Source organism: Pan paniscus, chromosome 1, assembly GCF_029289425.2.
Source record: "Pan paniscus chromosome 1, NHGRI_mPanPan1-v2.0_pri, whole genome shotgun sequence".
Classification (NCBI taxonomy): Eukaryota; Metazoa; Chordata; class Mammalia; order Primates; family Hominidae; genus Pan; species Pan paniscus.
Window position 1 is genome coordinate 218,639,355 of NC_073249.2, and position 22,423 is coordinate 218,661,777.

Consider the following 22,423-nt stretch of genomic DNA (forward strand, 5'->3'; position numbering starts at 1 on the left):
CCCCTCGCTAATCCTGGCTAGTCAAACCCAGCCTATGCGCCCAGTGCTGTTTAGCAGCTCCTTGAGCCGCTCTAATGGTTGAAAAACTAGCTTTTTAGAAACACGATCATCCACGGATAGGGACATGGTTGAATAAATCATAGGACAGCCATAGTTCGGAACATAATGCAACCATTAGAAAGAATGCCAGATCCAGGCAGGGCGCGGTGGCTCACGCCTGTAATCCCAGCACTTTGAGAGGCCGAGGCGGGCGGATCACGAGGTCAGGTAATCGAGACCATCCTGGCTAACACGGTGAAACCCCCTCTCTACTAAAAATACAAAAAATTAGCCGGGCGTGGTGGCGGGCGCCTGTAGTCCCAGCTACTCGGGAGGCTGAGGCAGGAGAATGGCGTGAACCCGGGAGGTGAAGCTTGCAGTGAGCCGAGATCGCGCCACTGCACTGCAGCCTGGGCGACAAAAGCGAGACTCCTTCTCAAAAAAGAAAGGAAAGGAAAGGAAAGAGAGAGAGAGAGAGAGAGAAAGAAGGCAGGAAGGAAGAAAGGAAAGAAGGAAGGAAAGAAGGAAAGAAAGAAGGAAAGGAAGAAAAGAAAAGAAAGCCAGATCTGGAGTTGTTGGCATAGATGGATGATACATTGTTTTTAAAAAGCAACATGCGGGCAGGGCGCGGTGGCTCACACCTGTAATTCCAGCACTTTGGGAGGCCGAGGCAGGCAGATCACCTGAGGTCAGAAGTTCAAGACCAGCCTGGGCAACATGGTGAAACCCCATCTCTACTGAAAATACAAAAATTAGCCGGGCGTGGTGGTGCACACCTTTAATCCCAGCTACTCGGGAAGCTGAGGCACAAGAATCGCTTGAACCTGGGAGGCGAAGGTTGCAACGAGTCAAGATTGTGCCGCTGCATTCCAGCCTGGTGACAGGAGACTCCTTCTGAAAAAACAAAAACGACAACAAAAAAGCAACATGCAGGCCGGGCACATGGTGGCTCACGCCTGTAATTCCAGCATTTTGGGAGGCCGAGGCAGGCGGATCACAAGGTCAGGAGTTGGAGACCATCCTGACCAACATGGTGAAACCTGGTCTCCACTAAAAACACAAAAATTAGCTGGGTGTGGTGGTGGGCGCCTGTAGTCCCAGCTACACGGGAGGCTAAGGCAGGAGAATTGCTTGAACCCAGGAGGCGGAGGTTGCAGCGAGCTGAGGTTGCGTCACTGCACTCCAGCCTGGCAACAGAGTGAGACTCCATCTCAAAAAAAAAAAAAAAAAAAAAAAAAAGAAAAAGAAAAAGCAACATGCAGATTGATTTTTAAATAATATCCAAAGCTTAAATAAAGCCTTATGTGCTTGTGGGAAGTGGAGAATAGTTAACACTGAACTGCAAACTGTGGTGGTGGGAGGAGATTCAAGGGGAAGAGTCACTGTGTTTCATTATTGATTTCAGCTAAATTACTAGTTTTTAAAAAGTAAACAGAAAATATTTGTATCTAATTACACACTATGTTCCAGTGTTCTGATCACTTTTTTTTGAGGTTAACACTGTAAACTCTTTGTGGGTAGTGATGGATTGAGGACAAATGTTTTTTTTGCTCCTGCAGCCAGTTCCTCTGTCCACACTGGAATCATGCACATTCACTGGGGGGAAGGGGGACTGGAGAGTGAAGCAGACAGGAAACCTGGAGGTTCACTTGGGTCTGGACCTCCTCTTTCTTGTGAGTATCCCAGCAAAAGCCTTTCCATGCAATCTTGATGCTTTCACCAGCCATGAGCAAACAAAATAATCATTTAAGGTGTATCTTCCCTCAAAACAGCAGGCAGGCATTGTGTTTAAGTACCATTTGCTTCCCAAGGAAGATTCAGTTTGCATGTCCCACCCAAAGGACTCTTTATGTGGCCAATTCTATTACGTGCATTAGTTTAAGCACACCTTTATCAGCAGTATCATCCATGGATCTGTAATTCTTAAGTAAATGGAATGAAATGGTTTGTCAGATCTTGACTTTGGAGTCAGACCATTCCACAGGCTCAGATGCCCCTCTTGCTCTGCCGTCCAGATTGGAGTAGAGTGGCACAATCCCATGGCTCACTGCAGCCTCAACCTCCTGGGCTCAAGGGATCCTCCCACCTCAGCCTCCCAAGTAGCTGGGACTACAGGTGCATGCTCAGCTAATTTTTTTGTAAAGAGAAGGTCTCCCTATGTTGCCCAGGCTGGCCTTGAACTCCTGGCCTCAAGCAATTCTCCTTCCTCAGCCTCCCAAAGTGCTGGGATTACAGGTGTGAGCTACCGCGAGGTGGCTAATGCCTGTAATCCCAGCACTTTGGGAGGCCAAGGCAGGCAGATAACTTGAGATCAGGAGTTCGAGACCAGCCTGGCCAATATGGTGAAACCCTGTCTCTACTAAAAATACAAAAATTAGCCAGGCGTGGTGGCGGGCACCTGTAATTCCAGATACTTGGGAGGCTGAGGCAGGAGAATCGCTTGAACCCAGGAGGTGGAGGTTGCAGTGAGCCGAGATCATGCCATTGCACTCCAGCCTGGGCCACAGAGCGAGACTCCATCTCAAAAAAAAATTGTTTTAATTTAAAAAATCTTTATATTAAAAAAAAGAGAAAGAAAAAAGCACAACAGGATGACTACAGTCAATAATAATTTAATCGTACTTTTGAGACAGGGTCACTCCTGTCACCCAAGCTGGACTGCAATGGTGCCATCTCAGCTCACTGCAACCTCCGCCTCCTGGGCTCAAGTCCTTCATTCTCCTGCCTCAGCCTCTGGAGTAGCTGAGACCACAAGTGCACACCACCGCACCCAGCTTTTTTTTTTTTTTTTTTTTTTTTTAAATAAAGACAGGGTTTCACCATGTTGCCAGGCTGGTCTCGAACTCCTGAGCGCAAGTGATCCTCCACCTGCCTCACCCTCCCAAAGTGCTGGGATTACAAGCGTGAACCACCCAGCCCCAACATTAACTGTGCATTTCAGAATAACAAGAGTGTAAATGGATTGTTTGCAACTCAATGGATACACGCTTGAAGGGACGGATACCCCATTCTTCATGATGTGCTTATTTCATGTTGCACGCCTGTATCAAAACATCTCATGTACCCCATAAATATATATACCTCCTATATACCCACAAAAATTAAGAGAAAAACCACAGGTATTTCCCATTTTTAAAGCTAATGAGCCCTTTACAGAGGAACCATCACTTCTTTCCTACTTTGGGTGCCTAAGCAGCTTGCATTTCCATGCCCTGGGGCAGGAGAAGCAGAAAACTAAAATTATAATTGGTTACTATCAAATTTATTCATTCAAGAAGGAGTGAAAACAAAGCAATTTTACACCTTCATATTAGACACAATCTTGGAAAACAGGTTTTAATATGGATATAGGAGGATGTTGCTAAGTGCCATCATCGAATATGAATATTAAAATAGGAATGTGAATATTAAAATTAGATGTTACTCTGTAATTCCAGTGCTTTGGGAGGCTGAGGAGGTAAGATCGCTTCTGGCCAGTAGTCTGAGACCAGCCTGGACAACATAGCAAAACCTCGTCTGCACAAAAATGAAAAAACATTAGCTGGGCATGGTGGTACTTTCCTGTGGTCCAAGCTACTTGGGAGGCTGAGATGGGAGGATCCCTTGTGCCCAGGAGTTTGAGGTTACAGTGAGCTATGATCTTGCCACTGTATCCAGCTTCAGTGATCGAGTGATACCTTGTCTCAAAACAACAACAACAACAAAGGAAGGGGCGGCGCGGGCCAGGTATGGTGGCTCCCTCCTGTAATCCCAGTACTTTGGGAGGCCGAGGCGGGTAGATCACCTGAGGTCAGGAGTTTGAGACCAGCCTGGCCAACATGGTGAAACCCCATCTCTACTAAAAATACAAAATTAGCCAGGTGTGGTGGCGCATGCCTGTAGTCCCAGCTACTCAGGAGGCTAAGACAGGAGAATTGCTTGAAACCGGGAGGTGGAGGCTGTAGTGAGCCGAGATTGTGCCACTGCACTCCAGCCTGGGAGAGACAGAGCAAGACTCCATCTCAAAAACAAAACAAAACAAAACTTCTGGAATAGCATTCCTGTCATGTATTGTAAAGTACAGAAGCTTCACTAAAGTCACTCATTTTGACTTCTACGTAGTTGTTGGAGCAATTACACTAGAGTCAAGAATCCCAGTTAAAAGTAAACTCAATTTAAATATAACTTGGAAATATCCTCCTCTTAACCCTACCAGGGTGTCTGCAAGTAAACCTGAAACTACAGTGCATAGGTATTAGAAATGAGTATCTTTCTAGACGTTCAAATTGAAAACCAACCTTCATGTACAATATACTCAAATTCCAGTGAAAGAGCTAATGGAAGACTAGGGGTTTTACTTGCCTTCTTCTTAGTATCATCTTTTTGTTCCCTTATTAAATTTGCTTTAAAACCAAGGGGGTAACATCCTGGCTTTTTTTTTTTTTTTTTGAGATGGAGTCGCACTCTGTGGCCCAGGCTGGAGTGCAGTGGCGCCATCTCAGCTCACTGCAAGCTCCGCCTCCCAGGTTCACGCCATTCTCCTGCCTCAGCCTCCCGAGTAGCTGGGACTATGGGTGCCCGCCACCATGCATGGCCAATTTTTTCGTATTTTTTTAGTAGAGACGGGGTTTCACCGTGTTAGCCAGGATAGTCTCGATCTCCTGACCTCGTGATCTGCCCGCCTTGGCCTCCCAAAGTGCTGGGATTAAATTTTTTTTTTAAATGTTGAACTAGGATATTTAAACAATCCCAGTGCTTCCTATCAGAATGTGAGCTCTCTGACGGGTGAGCCATAGTCCTACGTTGTGCTCCTTTTCTGCAAGAGCAGAGGTCCAAGAACAGGGCTAAAGACCTCAGTGGGAATGACTGTTCTTCATCACATTCTGGATTCACAGCCAAACAGGGTAGCTGTGCTGTCAACACACTTAACAAGGCAACTGGTCTTAACTTCCGGAACTATATCCAGGAGCCAGGCCATTGATAAAACAGTTCTTTAAAAATTCTTGCCTTTGGTTCAAAGTAGGGAGAAAAGGATAACTTCAGGAAATTTTTTATAGCTTAAAATATTTAGTGTCAGAAAGTTATATATATTCATCTCAGCAGTCTGAATGCTTAGATGATCAATCTGCAAGTAATTGGAAATGTACAAAGAAGAAAAATTGCTGGGAAGTTTGTCCTGGTCCACACACCACCACCAAAATGTGACACAAATTTTTTTTTTTTTTGAGATGGAGTCTCACTCTGTCGACCAGGCTGGAGTGAAGTGACGTGATCTCAGCTCGCTGCAACCTCTGCCCCCTGGGTTTCAAGTGATTCTCCTGCCTCAGCCTCCCAAGTAGCTGGGATTACAGGCACACGTCCGGCTAATTTTTGTATTTTTAGTAGAGACAGGGTTTCGCCATGTTGGCCAGCCTGGTCTGGAACTCCTGACTTCAGGTGATCCATCTGCCTCGGCCTCCCAAAGGGTTGGGATTACGGGCGTGAGCCACAGTGCCCAGCCAAAATGCGACACTTCTTCCCTGTCTAGCAGTGCAAGATCTTAAAGTCAGATTATAAAACAAGTTGTATTCTCACTTTATCATTTTTCTCTGCAGTTCTAGGGCAGGTTTATCTGAATTACTTAAGTCCTTCATAGTATAGTGAGCATAAAAGAGGACACAAGCCAAATGTATACTTAAATTAAATAGCATGATTTAATTTAGTTGGTGCTTAACCCTGAATCCTCTTAAGTTAAAAAAAAAGTTATAATTAACTATTAACGTTAATGAATTTAAACCTTCCAGAAAGCATGAATCCAAAAGGAAATGTCCAACAGGTGATATGAACCAGATATTTTATGGCCTTTCCTGTTTCAGTCTCAAACTTTCTAAACATCAATGGGGAAAAAAAATTCTCTAGAGTTTTTCAGTTTTATTCTTCTAGAGCACAATTTTCCGGCCTGTTACTGAGTACGGTCTTCTAACAGGTACACAATTAACTCATAAGTAGACAACACAATGGCAGTATTTGGGATCTGCCGGATAAGCTGGGCAAACAGTCCTCTATAAAAGGCAAGGTAGCCTTCTTCCCGGAACACCAGGCGCGCCGTCTGGACAAAAGACTTGTACTTGGTGCCCTCTTCCCGGAGCCTCGTCCTTATGACTTCTGCAGAGAGAGAAAGACCTACTTTACGCCACATATTAAATGGGGAACGAATTCATAGCACACAACTTTAAAACTGTCAAGGTTAGGCCGGGTGCAGTGGCTCACACCTGTAATCCCAGAACTTTGGGAGGCCGAGGCGGGTGGATCACTTGAGGCCAGGAGTTGGAGACCAGCCTGGCCAACATGGTGAAACCCTGTCTCTACTGAAAAACAAAAATTAGCCAGGCATGGTGGTGCACGCCTACTACTAGAGTGGCTGAGGAATGAGGATCGCTTGAACCTGGGAGGTGAAGGTCGCAGTGAGTCGGGATCGTGCCACTACACTCCAGCCTGGGCCACGGAGCAAGCAAGACTCTGTCTCAAAAAATAAATAAATAAAATAAAATTGTCAAGGTTACAACTGTGTCTATTTCCCACCTCAGCTGTATTTGGACAGGAAAGTCACATAACCTAGAGGGACAATGAAAAATTAAGTTCTTTTTAGAACCTTTTCCAACTCTAGGATTTGGTCAACTATGGACACTTACACATACATGAAAGTACAAAATAACTTTTTTTTTTTTTTTTTTTTTTTTTTGAGGCAGAGTCTCACTCTATTACTCAGGCTGGAGTGCAGTCGGTACGATCTTGGCTCACTGCAACCTCTGCCTTCTGGGTTCAAGTGATTCTCCTGCCTCAGCCTCCTGAGTAGCTGGGATTACAGGCACCTGCCACCACACCCAGCTAATTTTTGTATTTTTAGTAGAGACGGGGTTTCGCCATGTTGGCCAGCCTGGTTTCGAGCTCCTAATCTCAGGTGATGTGCCCATCTTGGCCTCCCAAAGTGCTGGGATTACAGCAAAATAACTTTTAAGGGGTTAAAAAAAGCTTAGTTTGAATGAGATTAATGTTAAAATAATTCATGGTTTTCTACTCCCAATTAAGCAAATGCTAATTTGTATGAAGTATGGCAATACCTTCAACGAATTCTTTTATTTTTCAGTTTCCTCCTCCTCCTAGAAATGTTTTCTACTCTGCCCAGCTCAAAAGCCACCCTCTCCTTTGCCAGCCTTTGCCCACCTGGGCCTCCTTCCCAGACACCTAGAGTTGGACATTCGTCACTCCTGCCCTCACACAGACCTCAGACCCTGGGAGGCATCACTGACCTCTTTCCTCAGATGTCCTCTGGGGTCAGCTTAGTGCTCCAGGACACAAAGGGGACTCAGCACCTGTTACTGAGTTGACCGTATGCATTTGCCATAGCTGACAGTACAGAAGGCTTATGAAAATAAAACCTGTTTTTCATGGCACAATAAACTAAGCATTTTTAAAAATAAGTAGGCCAGTAGGTCAACAATTCTATAACTTAAAAAAATAAACTTACCCAAAGTAGCCTTAAGGCTCCATTAGAAATAGAGGCTGAATGATTATTATTATTATTTTTTTTTTTGAGACAGAGTCTCGCTCTGTTGCCAGGGTGGAGTGCAGTGGCTTGATCTCGGCTCACTGCAACCTCCACCTCCCGGGTTCAAGCGATTCTCCTGCCTCAGCCTCCCAAGTAGCTGGGACTACAGGCGTGCGCCACCACACCCAGCTAATTTTTGTATTTTTAGTAGAGACGGGGTTTCACCATGTTGGCCAGGCTGGTCTCAATCCCTTGACCTCATGATCCGCCCGCCTCAGCCTCCCAAAGTGCTGGGAATACAGGCGTGAGCCACCGTGCCCCGCCGAGGCTGAGTAAGTTTGGCTCCCATATTATTATTTTGATTCAAGGAATATTAAATACAATCCAGATTTTTAGCTTCCTTGAAAACAGCAAAAGTTCAGCAACCCAGGACCTGCGTTTCTGCACAACAAGTTTTGGCTATAATCAGCTGGATTTGAGTAAGGTCGAGTTCCCACCACTCACGTGACCTCTGTCCATGCGGTTAGAGCTGTTTCCCTCATACTCACTGACCTTACCTGCAGGGATCCTGCACCTCAATGTGCGCCACAGAAGTCTAGATATACCCACAAACAACAAACGTGACAGCTGTTTTACTGCTCTGGAAGAACAAAAGCAAAACATACCGTGTGGATAAGCAATGCAGGAGGCACAGCCCTTAGAAAGAGCAGCAGCTGCCATAAGTCCAAAAAAACTTGTGGAATTTTTCTCAGTCCCATTTGCAGAAGAGGCTAATGGAGCTTCTTTCAGATACTTCTTTAAACTTTCATAAATAGCAAAGCAGATTATAGTTTCGGAAATTCCAGCATACGAGGCAGTTAATCCTCTATAGAAGCCACGAATGCCTTCGGTCTGGTAAACGTAACGAGCACACTGGAGTGTATTCATCTGCTTAGAGCCCCTCACTCTGCATAAAAGAGACCAACACAGGCTGTTAAGGAGACATATCATGGCGGAACACAGACATCACACAGTAGGAGAACAGGTACGGGTCTTCCTTGTGGTGTTAGGATACTTGTTTCCTGGCTCCTAACTCTCATAGCCCTTGTCTTTTGTTATGTGGGGTGTGTGAGGCCACAGGGGCAGCCTCTGACAGTCCCTTGATCTCCTTGCACCTGCCCCAAGGCCATCCTCTAATGTCCTTACCTTGTTGGTCTTACTCCATGAGAGTCCCCTCCTATCCCCTGGGAGAAGGAATGCTGCTGACATGAAGCTTCCAGAAAAACCCAAGAGGACAGGGTTCAGGGAGCTTCCAGAGCTGATCGCATGGAGGCTCCTGGAGGGTGGCCCCCGGGGAGGGTATGAAAGCTCCACGCCCCTTACTCTGTACCTGGCCCTACCTGTCTCTTCTTCTGTATCCTTGCGATGTCCTCTATAACAAACCAGTAAATATTAAGTGTTTCCCTGAGTTCTGTGAGCCACTCCAGCATATTAATAGAATCCAAAGAGAGGGTCATGGGAACCCCAACTTGAAGCTGGTCGTTCAGAAGCTCTGGAGGCCCAGACATACAACTGGTGTGTGGGTAAGTGGGTGGGCGGGGGGTGGGCAGTCTTGGGGACTGAGCCCCCAATCTGTGGGGCTGTCTCCTGGTAGACAGTGTCGGAAGTGAACGAGAGGACACCCAGCTGGTGTCCGCTGTTTGGTGTGTGTGGAAAAACCCCCTACACATTTGGTCACAGAAGTCATCTTCTGTGTCAATGACTGTTGTGGTGTGACAGTGGAGGAAAAACATGGTTTGAGGAGAGTTTTTCCCACATATCTTTGTACTGTTGTCAGCTGACCTCCAGCCCACTGTGAGGCCAGACCAAGTAGCTGGCACACCTGACAGGCCCACAGAACACTAGCTACATCTGTATCAAGAGTCATAGAAACATATTCATAAAAACATTAGCATTTGACCTAATTTTAGAAAGAGCTGCAGGGAGCAGTAAGGCTCATCACAGAGGAACTACAACTGCAAAACAATCAGGACAACAATCTAGATGCTGACCACGGTATATCGGCTAGATTAAGTCACAAGGCCGTGAGACACAGGGAATGCTTTCAGTGGAAAACAGGACTAAGTTAAAGGTAAAGGATGATCACAAGGGCTGGGCGCAGTGGCTCACACCTGTAATCCCAGCACTTTGGGAGGCCAAGGCGGGAGGACTGCTTGAGGCCAGGAGTTCAAGACCAGCCTGGCCAATGTAGTGAGGCTCTATCTCTACAAAAAAAAAATAATAAGAAAGAAAAATAGGAACATTCCAACCTGTTGGTGAGGCTACTTATTAGATTTCTGATCACACTCGTCTCCAAATAGATTCTATTATTGCTAAATTTATAAAATCATAAAACATCAAAATAAAACAGCAAATGAAAACCATGAGGTTTAGAGGCTCCTACCCCAGGACATAAAGCATTTATGAACTGCCTGGCTGCAAGGCAGGAGTGAGCCACCAGATGAGTGTAGTTAGGTGTGCACTGGTCACACATCACAGACCCCTCCAAGCGGGCGCAGACCTGGGGCCCCTTGGGCTTCAGTCTCAGCTGGCCTCTCTCCCTTCTTTATTATCTCCGCATAGACTGTTCCCGCTCCTTAGCCGCAGTGACCTTTTTAACACAAATCCAACCATGCAACTCCCGTGCTTAAAACCATCCAGAGGCCGGGTGCGGTGGCTCACACCTGTATTCCCAGCACTTTGGGAGGCTGAGGTGGGCAGATCACGAGGTCAGGAGATCGAGACCATCCTGGCTAACACGGTGAAACCCCGTCTCTACTAAAAAATACAAAAAATTAGCCGGGCATGGTGGCGGGCACTTCCCAGCTACTCGGGAGGCTGAGGCAGGAGAATGGCGTGCACCCGGGAGGCGGAGCTCGCAGTGAGCTGAGATGCACCACTGCACTCCAGCCTGGACAACAGAGTGAGACTCTGTCTCAAAACAAAACAAAACATCCAGAGTTTCTCACCCTTGGCACTATTCACATTTGGGGCTAGACTATTCAGTTTGGGGAGAAGCAGGCTGTCATGTGCCTTGTAGGGTTTAGCAGCATCCTGGCCTCTATTCACACTAGACACCAAAAACACTCACCTAAGTTGTGGCAACTTCAAATGTCTCCAAACTTAAATGCTGAATGTCCCCTGGAGGGCACCCCCTACCTCCATCCTCCATTTCCCCTGAGGACCACTGCTCTGATGACTTTCCACTGCCCTCAAAGCCCAACTCCAAACTCCCTTTCAGGCCTGGGAAGGATCGGGCTCCCCTGCTCCTCCAGCCTTATTCTTCCATAACTCCCTTCTCCAGCGCAGATGCACGTACTACACGCCAAATACACTTCCTGTCTTACGGCTCCCCAGAACTAACCATGCTTTCTTTTCTTTTTTTCTTTTTTCATTTTTTTGAGATGGAGTCTTACTCACTCTGTCCCCTAGGGTGGAGTGCAATGGTGCAATCTCAGCTGCAACCTCAACTTCTGGGTTCAAGCAATTCTCCTGCTTCAGCCTCCCTGGGATTACAGGCTCCCGGGTTCACGCCATTCTCCTGCCTCAGCCTCCCGAGGCATGACACCACACCCGGCTAATTTTTGTAGAGACAGGGTTTCACCATGTTGGCCAGGCTGGTCTCGAAATCCTGAGCTCAAGTGATCCGCACACCTCGGCCTCCCAAAGTACTGGGATTACAGGTGTGAGGCACCGAGTCCAGCCTAACCACGCTTTCTTGACTCAAGATTTCTATACTCACCTTCTCTCTGCCCAAAAGACTCTTCTCTGCCGCCCCCACCTGGCTATTCTTTTTTTCCCAAATCAATGTCTTTTATGGCATCATTTAAATATCACCAATAGGTCTTAGGAATCATCCAGCATGTTGTTTCTGTAGCGGGACAACTCTTAGTTCTTATTCATCAGCCTGCTGAACAGTTCCTTTTTCAGAGACATAGATACCATCCCCAAACTTCCTGATATCCTTAACTGTTGTGGCTTGCTGAATCAAGGCAACTGAATTTGAAACAAGCTCGATGTCATTTCCTTCAAGGATTAAATTCATCTTTCTAGGCTTGAGATACTGAACAAGCAACACCTGGTCTCATCTGAACCCTGCGGGTGTATTTTTCATCCAAGAAATTTCGGATTTCAACAAGAGACCCATCCTCCTGGATAACAATGTCGGTGGGGAAGTGAGCATACGCAGACCTCATCTTGTAACAGAAGCCCAGTGTAACACCCTTGATCGTGTTCTGCACATAACTACCAACAGTTCGAACGGTAGCCAGTTCCTTTCTGTTACCCCACCGTGTGGCACTCCAGAGCCTCTTTAGACTGAGTTCTACATTGATGTGACTGAAGTCCCTCTGCATGGTTCCTCTGGGGCCATTCACAGTAACTGTGCATCCCTTCAGGGTAATGTTGACATTTTCTGGAATGACAACAGTCTGATTGCTGTGAATGGTCTTCATTTTCACAGTAGACACGGCAAAGCCCACCTGGCTATTCTTAAGATGGGAGTTGGGTGCTGCTGCCTCTGAAGGCCCTCCCAACCTTCTCTCTCTTAACCCAACCTGTACTGGGTGACTCTTGAAGGTCTAGTGGCACCCTCAGCAACCATATCCCACCAAACTTTAATTATCTTATCTGTGAAGCTGTAAGTTCCTAGAAGCTAGGTCTTAATTCCCTGCTGTTTCCCTAGTGACTAGTGCAAGCAACAAATATTCACTGCTGAGAGACAAATATTAACAGAGCTCACCCAAAGTTCTAAAGTATTCTTGAGCACCATCATTAGGCAGAATGACAAGAATACATATACAAGCTCTCAGCTGATGGACGCATTTATCCCTTGCTAAACAGAAGTGATATGAGTTTACTATGGGACACTCAGAATTAGGAGGAATTACCAAAGGCTTCCACAACAGGTGACAGCATGACCAGGAAGGGGAAGGGGGAATCTCTGGTGAGGGACAGCATACGTGGGGAGACAGAGCAATAAAAGCACATGACATTTTTGGAAAACTACAGGACTGCTGAATTAGGAATTTACCCTGAGAGGAACAGATTCATCAAAAGAGTCTGAACAAATGGTCTGTTCAAATGATTATACCTGATGCATGTTAGAAGGCTCTTTTGGGCAGAATAGATTGATTGGGGGAACTTGGAGTCAGTGACTCATGCAGAGGTTATCATGGTCATTAGGAAGAAAAATGAACTGGGGCCCCTACCTACCCTTCCTGGGGTACTCCCTGCCTCCTTTCGTTTTGTTTTCATTTTTTTTTCCAGACAGAGTCTTACTCTATCACCCATGCTGAAGTGCAGTGGTGTGATCTCGGCTCACTGCAACCTCCACCTCCCGGGTTCAAGTGATTCTCCTGCCTCACTCTCCTAAGTAGCTAGGATTACAGGCGCCCACCACCACGCCTGGCTAATTTTTGTATTTTTAGTAGAGACGGGGTTTCACCATGTTGGCCAGGCTGGTCTCGAACTCCTGAGTTTGTGATCCACCCGCCTCGGCCCCCAAAGTGCTGGGATTACAGGCATGAGCCACTACGCCCAGCTCTGCCTCCTTTCCTTAGAGGCAGCTGAAAATCAGAGTGGACTGGCTGGAAGTTTCCAGTGTATACATTTCCAGGCAACACAGTAATACAGGGGTTCTTAATAGAATGCTGGTAGTTCCTTCACTTGGACTGGGGAGAAAATGCATCTTTAACCCTAATCCCTAACCGAAATCCAATAGTTAAGTTGTTAACTATTGGAGTTTAGGGCTAAGCATAGTGGGGTATCTAATCCCAATTTGGGTCTTAGCTATTGTGTCTTCAGAAGTATTAAAGCCACCTTCATAGTTTATTTTATTTCAGCTAGGGTTTTTTACAACTTAGATGAAGCTTAGCTTTATTAAGTCTAAAACACTCTTTACACCGGGTTCCATTAGCTTGGGTTAATTGTATTCATTACGAATGTAAATACACAGGCCACAGTAGTAGCAGCAGTAGTACCTGTGATTTGACACACATAGAAATATTTTCATGTCACATTACATTTGTTGAAAACATCACAGGACACTGTTTATCATTTCTTAGAAATTATAGTAGTTACTGGACTACTGCCATATCTTATTAATTTAATGTGTTAAAGAGGCATACTACTGTATCACTGACAAGTGTATTTTTAAAAACCTTATTAAGGCCTGGTGTGGTGGTTCACGCCTGTAATCCCAGCACTTTGGGAAGCCAAGGCAGGAGGACTGCTTGAGCCCAGGAGTTGAGACCAGCCTGGGCAACATGGCAAGATCCATCTCTACAAGAAAAATAAAATTAGCTGGGTGTGGTGGTATGCACCTGCGGTCTCAAACTACTGAGGAGGTGAGGCTGAGGCAGGAGGATTGCTTGAGCCTGGGAGGTCGAGGCTGGGTGATAGATGGGGCCCTGCCTCAAAAGAACAAAAAAAAAAAAAAAAGAAAGAAAGAAAAGAAAAGGAAAAAAAATACATTATTCTACTTAGGAGGCATAGATTGCAGTGAGCCAAGATTGGACCACTGCACTTCAGCTTGGGCAACAAGAGAGACCCTATCTCAAAACAAAAAAACAAAACAAAACAACAACAACAAAAAAACAAAAAAAACTCAAAAAACAACATTATTCTAAAAAGGGCCTGCAGGTGTCACCAGACTACCAAAGGAATCCACAGCCCCACAAAATGTTACAAACCCCTGGCTGGAGCTTGAGGGCAGAAACCTATTACAGCTGAGAGCCTTTGGAGACTAAAATTAGCCCTCTGAGGTCTGAGGACACTCAGTGTTGTGCCCGTACTGTCTTCCCTTTTGAAAGGGAGACCATCCGGAGGAGAACCCACAGCACTTCAACTGGGGTGGGGTCTGCAAAGGAGAGACAGTCACTGACTCTCTGAGACAACAGGCGGGACTGCGGATCAGGGGACACAACCAGAGATATCCCCTCCTTCCCCTGTTTGTCATCTCTGTCGCCCTCATCTTCCCATGATGCTTACAGCACAAACCTCAACACAAAAGGAATCCCGCGTGCACTTAGATTAAGGAAACGAGGAGGGGGGTACATCTCTATATCTCATCCTTAGAGATGTGGAGGAATTGGGGCAAGAAAAAAAAATCCCAAAAATCCTTTCATTAAGGAAGGAACAAATAATAACTTACTTCTGTTCTAGCTGCATTCGGGTTTTAACCATCCATATAGGATTCATTAAGGAATTTGTGATAAAAGCTGGAAAAAAAAAACAGTAAAGGTCAACACTGTACATAGTCAATACTTATTAAAGATGTCTATTATCATATAATAAACTTTGAAATAGGGATTTCAATGGCCTAATAAAAAGACAGTAGGAAGCAGTTATATTTCTATCCTGCAGATAGAAGCTTCAGTTTCCCCATTAAGTGTAACATCTATTGGTATTGCTGGATCTAAAAGAAATTTCTCTTAATTTTCTAGAATCCCTTCTAGTCTTTTCAACCTGTAGGTGGTGGTGTTGATATCTGTGTTAATGTGATTCCTACTGAAAATTGTAACTGTCCTAAACCTCAATTTATAAGCCTCAGATCCAGAAATAATTTAACTTTTAAGACTGATCTGCTTATTTGGTTATATGATAACCATTTGGTGAGTATGCCTTCTCCATCTCTTTAAAAAAAAATTTTTTTTTTTGTAGCGACAGGGGTCTCCCTTGTTGCTCAGGCTAGTCTCAATTCCTGGGCTCAAGGGATCCTCCAGCCTCAGCCTCCCACAATGCTGGGATTACAAGCATGAGCCAACACACCCAGCCAAACCTCCCTCACCTAACATTGTGAATCATTCTAGGACAACCAAAAAAAGCAACACCATGGTATTAGTCTGACATACAGTATCTCTTCTGTAACACCTCACACCCTCTATAGTGCTGTGGAAGCAGATTAATTTGATACTAGGAAGCCACTGGTTTTTTCTTTTTTTTTGAGATGGGAGTCTTGCTCTGTCGCAGGCTGGAGTGCAGTGGCGCGATCTCGGCTCACATCAAGCTCTGCCTCCCGGGTTCACGCCATTCACCTGACTCAGCCTCCCGAGCAGCTGGGACTACAGGTGCCCGCCACCGCGCCTGGCTAATTTTTTTTTGTATTTTTAGTAGAGACAGGGTTTCACCGTGTTAGCCAGGATGGTCTCGATCTCCTGACCTCGTGATCCGCTCGCCTCGGCCTCCCAAAGTGCTGGGATTACAGGCGTGAGCCACCACGCCCGGCTGACACTGGTTTTAAGAACTTCCTTGAGGTCTGCTTTATTTATCAAGGGTTCTAAGTTAACTTTGCAAAAGTTACAAAACAGATTAATAGTTGTTAGCTTATGCTAACTCACTACTGGCCTATCTTTAAGCGAAGGGCTACCTGTTTTGGAACTCTGCCTTTCCTCCTCAGAGCTCTGTATCACACAGAAATGGCTTCCTTGTATAAAGCAACTTTAAGATTTTCTATTCAGGGTCTAGAAATAATTAGCTATAAATATTCAGACAGGTTGGTCATACTTGTATTTGGAGTAACAACGGCAGACAAAACTGGTGTGTACATCTTACAGACTGGTAGGAGATGCAAATTTTTCGTAAAATGCCAATTTAAGTTCTCTAAAATATCTTTCTAGGCTCGGCGTGGTGGCTTATGCCTGCGATCCCAGCACTCTAGGAGGCTAAGGCAGGTGAATCACTGAGTTCAGTAGTTCGAGACGAGCTTGGGCAACATGGTTAAACTCCATTTCTACAAAAAATACAAAAAAATTAGCTGGGCATGGTGGCATGCAGCTATAGTTCCAGCTACTCAGGAGGCTGAGGCAGGAGGATGGCTTGAGCCCAGGAGGTGGGGGTTGCAGGGAGCTGAGATCATGCCACTGCACTCCAGCCTAGGTGACACAGCCAGACCCTGTATCAAAACAAAACAATACCAATTAAAAAAAAAAACCCTTCTGTTTAAATGAACATAGAACTCTATACAAAAGAGCCTTCTCGGCCAGGTGGGGTGGCTCACGCCTGTAATCCCAACACTTTGGGAGGCCGAGGCAGGCAGATCGAGACTATCCTGGCTAACACGGTGAAACCCTGCCTCTACTAAAAATACAAAAAATTGGCTGGGTGTGGTGACACGTGCCTATAGTCCCAACTACTCGGGAGGCTGAGACAGGAGAATCCCTTGAGCCCAGGAGGTGGAGGTTGCAGTGAGCCGAGATTGCGCCATTGCACTCCAGCCTGGGCGACAGAGTGACTCTGTCTCAAAAACAAACAAACAAAAAAGCCTTCCCTTCTCTCAGAAATCTACACGTTCATGTTTTGCAAGTACATCCCGGGGAAGAAGTCCCGCTATGGCTTTTCAGTAGGAAGTGGAATGGTTCCCTCAAAAGAGAACAGATGCCCTATGAGCTGTCACTGACCCTACTGGAAACTCCACTGCAAGCCCTACACCCTCATTGCATAACCCATAGTTGGGGACAGGAGTGCCAATTGTACACAGGGTGTGTGGGACCCCGTGGGGAATCTGAAGAAAGAAACTCTTAATTTTAGAAAATCATCTGATGGGGCTGGGCGCAGTGGCTCATGCCTGTAATCCCAGCACTCTGGGAGGCCGAGGAGGGTGGATCACTTGAGGTCAGGAGTTTGAGATCAGCCCGGGCAATGTGGTGAAACCTTGTCTCTACTAAAAATGCAAAAATTAGCCAGGCATGGTGGCAAATACTTGTAATCTCAGCTACTCAGGAGGCTGAGGCACAAGAACCACTTTAACTTGGGAGGAGGAGGCTGCAGTGAGCCGAGATTGCACCACCGCACTCCAGTCCAGCCTGGGTGACAGAGTGAGACTCTCTCAAAAAAAAAAAAAAAAAATCTATATCTATCTATCTATCTATATCTATATATCTATATCATTTGATGGGCAAACAGAAGACATGAAAAACCTATGAATATTCCTTTAGAAGAACAAAATACCAGTAGCATGCATAGAACATGTACATTTTGAGGGCAAATAAAGAGCTTTAGTGGTCAAGGAAAATAAAATCAAGCTACAAACCGCTCTCACTCTCCTATCGGTTGTAACATAAAGCTTTAGAAAAACAATTTTAGGTGCAAAGGAAGCAAGGAGCTAATTTCTAATTCCTGGAAAAACTGGCACAATGCATGCTTTAGAAAAGTGAGAGAGAGACCCTCTCTTCACTCACTAGGGTAACATACCTGCAGAGCCAGCTGAGAAAATATGCACAATATTGCTGTTAGGCACGAAAATGCCATTAAATTGCTCTTTGGCTTTGGAGTAACATGCAAAGTATACAGCCCTGTTAGAACAAAGAGAACATTATAAAGAAATCATCACAGTGCAACTTTATACGTCCCTCCAGAACACCTGAAAAATTTTCGGAAAATAAAATGGGAAAGATGCTGCCATGTACTAAAAAGCTTGTCCTCGCCTGTGCTAAAACCAAAACCTGCCACAGGCACGTTCAGGAAGCTCCTGTGTGTCCCTCCAGAAATGATTTAGTGGTGACAGAGGTGTTCAAAAATAATTGAGGAAAGTGAGATTTGGGGAAGACATCTACAAAGTCCTTTTACATTCTTCGTTCTGGATAAATGCTAATCCTTTAAGCTTCAACACATTGGAAGTTTTAATTTTTTTTTTTGTTTCTAGAATAGACCACACTTTTTCACCCTGTGCCAAAATGAGAATGTCAAACATAATTTGAACTGTTTTTGGGTGACTCGGGATCACACAGGAACAGCCATCATATCATACCTGTGTTTTCATAAAGGGCCCTTCCGCCACCCCCTGCCTTGACTACCGCAAAGTGGTCCCGTCACCCTTGTTTTCTCTTCACTTTTCCCCCTGCTGTCTTCCCTCTTGTTGGGGCTGGGAAATAGGAGCTACTTGGGATTTTTCCTGCTCTTTCACCAGCAATGCAGGGAAAATGTTTCTTTCTTCTGCTGGTCAATGAATCAATCATAGAATATATTTTGCAGTTTAGGATCTTAACTACTTATCATTGTTGTGTTATAAAAGTCTTCCTTTTCCCCTAATGGGTGAGGCAGTCAGGAACCTGCATCAGGTTACCAGGGTTACACTGTAGGAGCATTGCCTGTGAGCAGCGAGGGCTCTTCTCACTTTATTTACTACAGATGGGCAGTAGGTTTCCCATCTATGAATAATGCACACCCCAGATCATCTCACAGACTAGTACTTTCTGTCTTTAAATATATCACACATACTTGCTACAAAATTCTAAAGGAACAAAAGCAGTAAAAAAGTCTGCCTTTTCACAACATCCCCAGGTGATCTGTGTTTTTTTTTTTTTTGAGATGGAGTTCTCGCTCTGTCACCCAGGCTGGAGTGCAGTGGCATGACCTGGGCTCACTGCAACCTCCACCTCCTGGGTTCAAGCCATTCTCCTGCCTCAGCCTCCCGAGCAGCTGGGATTACAGATGCATGTCACCACGCCTGGCTAATTTTTGTATTTTTGTAGAGATGGGGTTTCACTATGTTGGCCATGCTGGTCTCAAACTCCTGACCTCAAGTAATCCGCCTGCCTCGGCCTCCCAAAGTGCAGGGATTATAGGTGTGGGCTACTGCGTCCAGCCGATTTATGTTTAAATTGGAGCACTGATCTGGAAGAATTCTATAAGCTTTTGGTCTTCACCCTATATAAGACAACATTCTCATTTTTGTTGTAAGACTTCATTTTCTTTTTTTTTTTTTTTGAGACAGAGTCTCGCTCTGTCGCCCAGGCTGGAGTGCAGTGGCGCGATCTCAGCTCACTGCAAGCTCCGCCTCCCGGGTTCATGCCATTCTCCTGCCTTAGCCTCCTGAGTAGTTGGGACTACAGGCGCCAGCCACCAAGCCCAGCTAATTTTTTGTATTTTTAGTAGAGACGGGGTTTCACCGCGTTAGCCAGGATGGTCTCGATCTCCTGACCTCGTGATCCCTCCGCCTCGGCCTCCCAAAGTGCTGGGATTACAGGCGTGAGCCACCGCACCCGGCCAGACTTCATTTTCTTTCAAGTCTCTTGGAGTATGACAAGTTAAGTGTCCTGCCCTGCCACCCAGTTCCCTTCTCAGGAGGTCCTTTCCGGAAGAAGTTTTTTTGTTTTGTTTTGTTTTGTTTTTTCTTTTTGAGATGGAGTTTCACTCTTTCACCCAGGCTGGAGTGAAGCGGCATGATCTCAGCTCACTGCAACCTCTGCCTCCCACTGGGTTCAAGCAATTCTCCTGCCTCAGCCTCCAGAGTAGGTGGGATTACAGGTGCCCGCCACCATGCCTGGCTGATTTTTTATTTTTAGTAGAGATGGGGTTTCGCCAAGTTGGCCAGGCTGGTCTCCAATTCCTGACCTCTGGTGATCCACCTGCCTCAGCCTCCCAAAGTGCTGGGATTACACAGGTGAGCCACCACAGCCGGCCTGGAAGCAGTTTTTAATCTACTTTCCAGATATGCTATTCTCTATCTGTCTCTGTTACTTTTACAATCATACACTGTTATCCTCTCTATCCTATCTATCCAAGAGAACTTTCTGCCAAGATGGGATGCCCTGTATCTCTGCTCTTCAATACAGTAGCCATTAGCTGCATGTGGAGATTGAGTGCTTGAAACATGAAGACTGAGCAACTGAACCTTTAATTCTGATTAATTTACATTTAAACTGCTCCATGTGGCCAGTGACTACCCTTAGGTACTGGGACAGTACAGTTCTGTATATTTCAAACAGGCTTTCAGGAGAAGACCTGCAAAGATATGAGGATGTCATTTTACAGAAAGTGAAGTTAAAAGCCTTTACAATTCCTCTGGATCAGTGTTTCTAACTGCGTTGGAGTCACCTGGGGGTTCTGTTAAAATGCAGATTCTGATGTAGGTCTGGGATGTGCCCTGGGATTGTGTGTTTATAACAAGCTCTCAGACAATACTAATGCTGCTGGCCACATGCCATACTTAGAGTAGCAAACACTTAAAGTACATTACAGTAATGATAGCAGATTAATTTTCACACTTAAGAATATAAAGAATACAGTAAGTAGAATCCTTTCTTTCACACACTGAAGACACGCCTAGCATTCTCAATGACTATTTGCTATGTCCGCTATATTTAGGCAAATCCAACACAGAAAAAGACACTGGTCATTCAGCAGCATCACCCTTTGGTAAGAAAGGACCCAGAATTCCATACTGCTTAGCATGAGCTAGCTGGAAAGTTTAATGCTTACCTTGATGGTGCAACTCCAACCAAATTTGGACCCAAGCCTCTAAAAAGTGACTTTGGTCCCTCTTTCTCCAAGATTGACCTGAATAATAAGAAAAGACAAACCTTTAAAACCCCTCAGGCAAGGTCTATTAAAAATGATAAAGAGTCAACCTTCTCATTAGTTCCTTGAGAGAATAAAATGTTTGAGATCTCAAGCTCGACTCTTATCTGATTTGGTTACAATACAGAATCGGAAGGCTGTAGAATACTGCTATCATTAGCACAGTGAAAAAACATGCCTCAAAAAGCATCAGTTAGACATATTTTCTTTCTCTTTTTTTTTTTTTTTTGAGATGGAGTCTCGCTCTGTTGCCCAGGCTGGAGTGCAGTAACATGATCTCGGCTCACTGGAACCTCTGCCTCCTGGGTTCTAGCAATTCTCCTGCCTCAGCCTCCCAAGTAGCTGGGATTACAGGCACTCACCACCACACCCAGCTAATTTTGTATTTTTATTTATTTATTATTATTATTTAGACGGAGTTTCACTCTTGTTGCCCAGGCTGGAGTGCAATGGCGTGATCTCGGCTCACTGCAACTTCCGCCCCCCAGGTTGAAGCGTTTCTCCTACCTCAGCCTCCCGAGTAACTGGGATTAAAGGCATGCACCACCACGCTCAGCTAACTTTATATTTTTAGTAGAGATGGGGTTTCTCCATGCTGGTCAGGCTGGTCTTGAACTCCTCACCTCAGGTGATCTGCGCGCCTCGGCCTCACAAAGTGCTGGGATTACAGGCATGAGCCACCACACCCGGCCCAACACAGGAGGAAGCTGTGCAGAGTCTGTACTATACAATGAAATCCTGTGAAAGTAGGATGAGTATCTGGCAGAGGGTGCCACACAGGGAATAATTTCCTCATCATAATAAGATTCACTGAGAAACAGGTTCAGAGATTTCTTTTGGATTTACTGCTTCTAACAATCCTATCTTCTAGATCTTTACCTAATGTAGTAGAATCTTATACAGGGATATAAAGAATAGAGCCAGCTCAGTGCTCATACCTGTAATCCCAGCATTCTGGGAGGTCCAGGCAGGAGGATCACTTGAACCCAGGAGTTCCAGACCAGCCTGAGCAACACAGTATAAACCCCATCTATACAAAAAATGAAAAATATTAGCCAGGTGTGGTGGTGTGTGCCTGTGGTCCCAGCTACTCAGGAGGCTGAGGTAAGAGGATCACTTAGCCTGGGAGGTCAAGGCTGCAGTGAGCCATGATCATGCCACTGCACTCCAGCTTTAGCGACAGAAAGAGACCCCTTGTCTCAAAAATTAAAAACAAAAAAAAAGTTGGCGGGGGAGGGCAGAATTTAAGGAATAGAAAACTAATAATTTTCATGGACGGATGACGGTTATTTAAAACCAAAGCCTAGTATCTCAAGTCCAAAGATTATACCGTGACTGCTTTTTGTTTTTCATTTTCTTTTCTTTGTTTTTTTTTTTTGAGACAGAGTCTCACTCTGTCACCCAGGCTGGAATGCAGTGGTGCAATCTTGGCTCACTGCAAGCTCTGCCTCCCAGGTTCACGCCATTCTCCTGCCTCAGCCCCCTGAGCAGCTGGGACTACAGGCACCCGCCACCACGCCCGGCTAATTTTTTGTATTTTTAGTAAAGACGGGGTTTCAC

The 22,423-nt window shown here is 45.4% G+C and overlaps 1 protein-coding gene and 1 pseudogene across 1 annotated transcript in view; both read right to left on the reverse strand.

The window, feature by feature from the left end:
- Window positions 1–5,687: 5,687 nt before the first annotated feature.
- SLC25A33 (solute carrier family 25 member 33) overlaps window positions 5,688–22,423 on the reverse strand; it is a 42,926-nt gene continuing 26,190 nt past the window's right edge. Inside the window, exons 3-7 of the mRNA XM_034954819.3 lie at window positions 20,765–20,842; window positions 17,756–17,856; window positions 14,718–14,784; window positions 8,212–8,492; window positions 5,688–6,162 (exon numbers count right to left, since the gene is read on the reverse strand). Coding sequence (XP_034810710.1) covers window positions 5,960–6,162; window positions 8,212–8,492; window positions 14,718–14,784; window positions 17,756–17,856; window positions 20,765–20,842 — 730 coding nt within the window. The 3' untranslated portion in view covers window positions 5,688–5,959. The remainder of the gene's footprint in view (window positions 6,163–8,211; window positions 8,493–14,717; window positions 14,785–17,755; window positions 17,857–20,764; window positions 20,843–22,423) is intronic.
- Window positions 10,933–14,711, reverse strand: LOC106633870 (large ribosomal subunit protein uL6-like; annotated as a pseudogene).